The 8,447-nt window shown below is 33.1% G+C and overlaps 1 protein-coding gene across 9 annotated transcripts in view; it reads right to left on the bottom strand.

Moving 5' to 3' along the window:
• Positions 1-432: 432 nt before the first annotated feature.
• Positions 433-8,447, bottom strand: part of LOC115229173 (protein phosphatase 1 regulatory subunit 12A) — a 216,354-nt gene continuing 208,339 nt past the window's right edge. For all 9 annotated transcript variants that reach the window (XM_036500427.1, XM_036500428.1, XM_036500430.1 and 6 more), the window contains one exon: positions 433-7,240. In XM_036500427.1, the coding sequence (XP_036356320.1) occupies positions 7,154-7,240 (87 nt within the window). In that variant the 3' untranslated portion in view covers positions 433-7,153. The remainder of the gene's footprint in view (positions 7,241-8,447) is intronic.

Genomic DNA, 8,447 nt, shown 5'->3' with positions numbered 1-8,447 from the left:
GCAAATGACCATCATAGGGGAGGTCACTAATATGAAGAGCATTATGCAAACCTCTGATCCAACATGTCACCAGAGAAACAGGTGACCAGTAAAATGTCAAAAATAAAGCCTTGAACAACCTTAGACAAGTTGCCAAAGTTTATGTTGGACAAATTATGATCTAACCATGATGAATGCAATATGCCTTGGTACTAACGATCTCTCAACTACAATAGTACATCAGCAGGTTTCCTGAAAGATACCGATTATCAAAAACAGAAAAACATGACAACTTTAAATTACTTTTTTATTTGGTTTTTAAAGTTCTGAGTATTCTGTTGATGGTAATTATTACAGCTACATATTGTCGTCAGAAAATGCATTTTAATTCAGATGTATTACGAGAAACAATCAGAAACCATTTGAATATAACTGATTTTTTTTCTTTTTTTCAATTGAAAAGGAAAACAAACAAATGAGATCAAGAAGTTGATGAGTAGACAAACACATTTGATAAGCATAAGGGGTGAGGAACACAGCAACATAATAAATTAGACCCCATAGAAAAATGTACAATATTTACACAGCAATCCAATATTTACAGAGGTGCCTATATATATATATACATATATATACATATATATATATATAATTTAAATAGGTGTTTCAGCAATGTTGAAAAATTAACATTACTGCTCAGTTATCTTGCAGAACGAAGTCATCACACATCTAAACATCTAAATATTCCCAAGAATTACTACATTACTTGAGTTCCCTACATAGAATATCACGGAATGGCCAGCAAGAATATAACAACCATGTGCTTAATCTCACACACGCACACACAAACATATTATATATATATTTAGTATAAATACAATTTATTGCATATTCTATAGTAAGAATAATAATTCTTTAGAAAACAACACAACTTCAATGAAGTTCCTGTACTTTTCCAGCTATATTGAACAAAGTATTCTAGCTGAAAGATTTTGTAGAAGAGACAATCGTTAATACATAAAATTTTTTTGCTATAATTAATTTGAAGTTGCACTTTGAAGGAGGAGGAGAATCCCACAAGAAAAACATTGCTTTTTAAAATCAATCAAATTTCAAATTATAAGCAAAAATACTCAAATGAGAGACTACTACTTACAGGCTCACACACACACAAACACACACATTCAACCACATCGTTCCTTTGTAGAATAACCACAAACTAATACAACTAGTACTTTGTTTATAGTATAATTCAACACAGGGTTGTTTGTGGCATATTATTTTGTAAACACGTGAATCTATTTTAAATTTAAGGCAAGTCAAAAAGATTTGAAGCTCAATGATGAGAAACATAATTAACAAGGCAAGTCTCCAAATGAGATTAAAATAAATGTGTGTGTGTGTGTGCATGGACATATGCACACATAAACACACACGAATGTATATATACACTGTCAATTACTCTGAATAACTGTGTACCAAAGTGTGTGTGTATGCATGTGTGTGGAGTATGTGGCAAAAATAAGGTTTGTTAATTTCCCTATTTTGCAGGTGACAGACCAGGGATTGCCAGTCATTTTCATACTATCTACAAAAATAGAATCTATTCCAATTTTGGTTATTTACACTTTGATCTGTGCAGCAAACAGTTTAACAGTAAAAAATATTACAGCATAAAGATTACTTTATTTTGCTTATTTTTTATATATTCAAGTTACTATGCACATACATTTCGATTTTGTATGGATTAATCTTTCTCTCACACACACATACAGAAACCAAACAAGCTTTAGAATCTACTTACACACCAATTCATATTCATACACACAATGTATACAATATGTGTCTCAATCCCATTTTGTGGCATTTTGGGCAAGAGTCGTTTACTTGATTCAAGTTGACTCAAACTAAGTGGAATTGAGTTGGAAAGTGTGGAAGCTTGTTGTATGGACTGTACTTATAATCAAAAAAAAAGGCCAGCCTTGTCTCACACTGATTCTGCCTGAGGATCATTACCTCAAAAGGTGCGTCTGTGGCAAACCCAAGCATTCACACCCTAATTCAATGAGGAGGTGGCTCAGTTAATCAAACACCCACAATACTTTCGTCAAAATCAACAGAGGCCCATATACTCTTTCATATATAAGAATTGTCTAAGCAACAACAACCGGAAGATTATGGAAAAACTGGTAAGTCAGGATAGCACCATTGTGATTGGCCCACCTCGAAGTTTCATTATGTACACTAGGTGTCAGAGTTTGAAAAACAAAACAAAAAAAATAAGAGACTTTAAAAAATGGCAAAAGAATTTAAAAAAAAAAAAAAAAGAACCAACATGCGAGATGATACAATCTAGATGTGACAATCGAGAATTGAGTAACCTGAGAGAAGGATACTTTTAACAAAATTTAAGATGCAATTTTTTTACACATTTGCATGCACACACTGCGGTTTAACCTTTAGCCAACCTGCTAACTTGGACTGCAGCTATACATACACAATAAGAAACGGAAAGAGAGAGGTAAAGGAAGGGAGGGAGAAAGAGATAGAAAAGGAAAACAAAAAGTGTAAGAGCATCCTACAATAAAAAAAAAATAGTTATATTGATTACGTAATATATAAGTTGATTGAGATATTACTGGTAATCATTTAATCAAACCCCTAGAAGAATGAAAAGCAAAGTTAACCTTGATAGGTTTGGAACTGAGAATATGAAGATCAAAACTAAATACCTTAAGACTTTGTGCGACACTAATATTTTGACCCAAAGTATCATAATAATAATAATATTGCTTCTTTCACTCAGGACTCAGCCTGTCAATTTAATTATCAGTGAGTGGTTGTTAGAACTCAAAACAGATACCAATCTAAAGAATGTCCTTGTGTTATGGAATGACTGTGAAGGCCTTGACCAGTTTCCAAGGATAAAGGAGTACTACTGAAGAAGTGAAAGAAAACCAACTATCTGTAGCAGTGCTGCAAAATTTGGATTCATCTGGTAAGATCATACCTACACCAATAACCTGATATTAATCCACCACATGGCATCGATACAACATGTCTTCCAACTATCTCCATTCAAAAACATTGTATGGTATCAGATGGTTTTCTTTTAAAAACAAAAGAACTTGTATAAGAATGATGAATCTGGCAATCTCATTCATTTTCACTCATTAAAACATGGGAGATGCTTGAGACATATTACCCACAATTTATTGGCTGAAAATGGCAGAACTGTCAGGAGGTGCTCTGGTGTTAGAGCTGCAATTCACCATCCATAGAATAGAGAGTACAGGAATGACAACTCTTTGCACAATCAAAGAAACAAAATCATCCAGTGTTACCTTGAAAGGAATTTGAAGAACTTTCCCAGCCGAAACTGCCAATGTTAAAAGGAGTGCTACAGAAGAGTAAGGTAGGTCCTGGAAAGTGAGCTCCAAGAATTGCATAGAAGGTATTAAAAGTTTAGCAGTACCTTTTGTATAATATGGTTTCAATGTCATCAACTGAAACCTAAGAATGAAGACAAAAACCAAAAAACATATAACTACCAATAAAATGTACCATCCAAAGATAGATATAGACCGCCTCTACCTGTCAAGGAAAGAAGGTAGAAGAGAGCTAAGGCTGGGCTGCAGAAGTACTTAAGCAAGACCAATGACTGGATGATGATATGAGTGAGAGTACATGAAACCCAGAAGATGCTTCATTCAGTGAACAAAGAAGCTCAGAAATAGAGTAGAGATACACACTGCAAAAATAGAAATGGCTAACGAAGCTGACCAAATGCCAAAAAAGATAGTCAAAATGCATAGGATGAAAGCAAAAACAGAAAGACTTAAAATTTTGAAAATAGATGGCAGCTGAAGCCTCTCTATGGCTTATACCCACTCCATACCTAGGAAGCTAATGTAAACCAATCAAAAACCTATCAGTGGCTGCAGAGTTCAGGGTTGAAGCCAGAGGGATTCATTCTTTCTCCCTATAAACTATGAATTATCAAACCAACATCAAAAATGGAGCAGACCCTCATGTGCAGAGTCAGTAATGCCCATGACAAAACAATTGACTATAGTGTAGCTGGATGCCTAATGCTGGCTCCAATCAAATATAAAACCAGACATGACACAGATGGCCCAATACATTCACTGGAACTGAATATGCGTAAAGCTGGTCTGAACACTAAACCAGTAGTAGAAAGTAATGATATTACCATCGCTAGGGACTTAGCAGTATATAGTGATTGCAAAATTAATGCCAACCACCCAGACATTATTGTTAAAGACGTCCGGAGCAAGACCTGCCTACTATATATATATATGACAATACCATTTGTTAAAAAATGTACTTACCAAGGAATATGATAAACTTGCCTGGTATAAAGACCTTGAAATTGAAACAAGCAGGATGTAATAGCTGAAGACAGAAACAATACCAGTTGTGACTGACTAGTTTCTTTATGACCCTTAGTGCTCCAATGATATCCTTGTAAAAATACCAGAAAAACCTAGCATATATGATATCCAGAAAATAGTACTAAATAATACAGGTCACACTCAACATAAGTTCTTGTCTTTGTAATCTATATTCTCAAAACTTTTTTTTTTCTTATTAAAACCAAGAATGAAAACCAACAAGACTGGAGCTACTTGAACAATTACATTACTCTACAATGCGTACTCTAGGAGATTGGCTGTCGTTTGGTAGGCATTTGATATCTCACCAGCATCAAATAAAATAAGTACTAAATAGAAAACAGAAATTCTAAACAAATTTTCTTTTGAGAAAATGAAAGAAAATTTGATGTATATATATATATATATATGCATGAGAGACATGCTTGTTCCTGCAAGTGCATGAAGCCAAAGGAAGATATCAATTCTGCTAAGTTTCCATACTGTCTAAACTTTTTGGCATAATGTCTACATTCTTCAGTAGATTAATGAAGAGGTGAGGAATAAGGCCACAACACCAGAATGTAGAGTACTGTGTTGGTTTTCTGGTTCCCTACACACACTAATGTGTGTGTGTGTGTGAGAGAGAGAGAGAGAGAGAGAGAGAGAGAGAGTGCTGACTGCTCATCTGCACAAGTGTGAATTAAGCATTTTTTAAATATTTGTATAAAGAATACATACTTGCTGTGTGTGTGTGTATTAAAAATACTAAAATGATTTTTTTAAAACAGGAAAAAATATTGCTGAGTAGGAGAAAGATAACAAAAAAAAAAAAAAAAGAAAGAAATAGCCTTAATTTCTTATTATAAAAACACAACCTATAAGTACCACAATTTAAGAGAGAAATTCAGTATATTCTAAACCTGGTCATGAAATATGATTGTCAACTACTTCCTTATAATAATGAAATTATTGTATACAGTGCTCAGGTGCACCACAACTTGTCAGAGTATATGCAGTAATGTACAAACGTCTTTCTTTTGCTTCAGTAACATTCACACAATGATTCCTACTAAATACAAAGAAAATGAATTTACAGAAAATTAAAATGTGAGGTCATAAAAGAAAAACATTTGGTATTCTTTAAACAAGATTAAAAGTCTAAAATTAGTCAAAAACTATATAAAGAATTAATATAGATTTTTCCCCTCTACCATCTAAATATTCTAGGAGTAAATTTAAGCCTAATACCAAGCTGTATATGTGTATGTGCAGATTATATACATTTTACACACACATAAATACAGACAGAAGTGAAGTACATTCTGAAATGAAAAAAGTAGGCTTGAACTAAAAGACAAATATAAATTTTTTCTCTTATTATTTCACATCGTATCAAATTGATCTTTAAAAAGTTGGAATTGCCTTTCCTTCAAATTATTTCAAAATAAAACATTCTAGCTGATAAGAAATTTAAAAAAGAAAACGAAAAAAAAGTTTTCCCTGTATTAGTTCCAAAAAGTTGGCAAGCTACATGCTTTCCATCATTTTCACTCAATATCTAAGAAGAAAAATTAACAACAATAAAAGGATCAGACATGAAAATCTATGCCTTTTATTTTGGGATGTTGGGTTTGATAAAATAATTCACTGCAGGTAGTTTACAATTATATGAACATAATTAAGAATCAAATGAAGAGGTTTCAGAAACAAAAATTGATAGCATGTCCAAGAATGATAGCAAGCTCTATTTACATCACAATGGACATTATAGAAGATGGCCTAAGACTTTATACTTCTAACTCTTCATATTGCATAGGTAGTAGGTCCCACCTTTCACAACAGAAGAATCAATATGAGGAATGGAGTGGAATAATAACAGTAATAATAACCAACAAGTGTTATAGTGATGAATAAAATAGAGAAGATGATAAAAGTATTAAAACAAATTTTAAAAAATCAAAAATAAGACAGTTATTAATAGGAAAAAACAAATGGACAGCAGAAAGAATATAGAGTGGAATAGAGTAAATGGACAGTTCATAGCTCCTTCATCAATTATTATTTCTGCCTGTGTGAAACAACACACCACATTTACTCGACACTAAAATTCGCAGAATATGAGGAAAACGAAAGAATAAAAGAGAAAAAGGATAGAGGAGAGGGACAGAGAGAGAAAGGTATATTGAAGCAAAAAAAAAAAAAAAAACAGGTGTCAAATGTGCAATAATACTTAAAGAAACAGTAAAAGGTTATATAAAATGGTTTACAATTTTGGAGGCAGCTTTCAGGAGATATGAAAAGAACTCATTCCTCAATATAAGCTAGACAAACATCACCTTCAAAACTATAGTTTAAGTTGATCTTTAACCATTACTTATATCTACATAGTTGTGTATGCTGGCATGCAAATAGGTACTCAACAAGAGCCAAGCAGCTGCAACAAGGTTGGCATGGCGGTTATATGCAAGAACTGTAGTTTGGAAGACAAGAACAGAATCAGATTTCAACTGAACTTCCAGTGTAAGCAGAAAGTTTAAATTTTGACGTAACTGTGTGGAGTTGGGGGAACCTGGCTATGATGTACATGGTGATGATAATGAGCATGATGATGATGAAGATGATGATGATGGAGTAATGAAAAGGAAAAAAAGATGAATTAAAGTAATGGGAGAAATTGTAGTAAGTAAACAGAGAAGTGGGAGGAGAACAAGAACGAGAAGAGGCATAAGTAATATGTGTGTGTATGTGTATAAAATGTAATAATAAAGCAGTTCTGACTACTTGGAGAGTTTGCTGACCACTCTTATTAAAGCTCCATTCTCTTCTTTCAGTCGTGCATTTATAGATCGCAAGTTGTCCATTTCCTGCAAAAATGAAAATACATACAATAAGTAAAGCAAAACTCCATGATTAAAAGTAAGAATGATAAAACCCAACAATTTAAATTGTCCTCAATTTTGAAATCTTCCTATGGTACAAAATATATGAAAGCATAAATAAATAATAATAAAAAGTAAGCAACAAAAATTTCGGGTGATGAACAACTGGAAAAATTCAATAAATGTTGGAATACGTTGTTTCTGAATACAAAGCAGAAGATGCTTCAAATATATTCAATCTTAACAGCCAGAAATTATTACAACAAGGATTAATGCATGAAGACACATTGTATAATACACATCCTCAGTAGTTTTTTTTTTTTTTTTAATTTACATTAGCCACAAAAAGCTAGAAGTTCAGAAGGGAGAACCAGTGATAACAACATAACATCTAACAGCATATAACTACATGTTAAACCTCTTAAACTATAAAACAATGCCAACACTAAATGAAACTGAGGGTTGTACATTTCTCACTAAGCCTAACTTGATTTCTTGAAATGCTTCGGAGAATTCTACATGATAAATTTCCATTAAATTTAATAGCATTATGAAAACTACCAAAGTTTCTGGAAATACTAAGGGCCATTGTAATGTTATGTTACGTTGTTATAGATTATACAACTAATAAATGGGTTAAGTCAAAAACAGAAGTCAGTTCATTCATACTTAGTGACACAAGGTAACTTTAATTAAGGACTAACTTTACTGTTATGTAATTCACTTCAGAAGGAAGAAATGCTAGGCAGGATCTAACGATGCTTTGCTTTACCATACTAAATGCCGTAAAGCATGTACTCCAGCTATGCGTAACTGCACTGCTTAAAGTCAACCAACAATAGTAAGTAGCAAAGTACAACATAAGTTTGTAACATTAGTCCCCATGTGAAAAGGGTAGCGCTGAAGTCCAGCTTCATAAAGAATATATAGCACAAGTTGGCTGGGCAGAATCCATTCTTCTCTAAATAATGTCCACATGAGAAGTTGAACTCAGTACTGAAAACTAACAAAACATTCAAAAATGTAGTGCCTGTTTGTTTGTTAGGTAGACTGATCCATTTGAGAATTACTAACCATAGCTAAGGACACAATGCAGTACTACTGTTAAGACAGGAATCACCTAATTGACTGGCTATGAAATTAGTGAACCATGCTCTGAAAGTGCATTAAAGATATACAGTTTTAGGGAAAA

Source organism: Octopus sinensis, linkage group LG2 (assembly GCF_006345805.1).
Source record: "Octopus sinensis linkage group LG2, ASM634580v1, whole genome shotgun sequence".
In the NCBI taxonomy this organism is placed as follows: Eukaryota; Metazoa; Mollusca; class Cephalopoda; order Octopoda; family Octopodidae; genus Octopus; species Octopus sinensis.
This window is presented reverse-complemented; position numbering and strand designations above follow the sequence as displayed.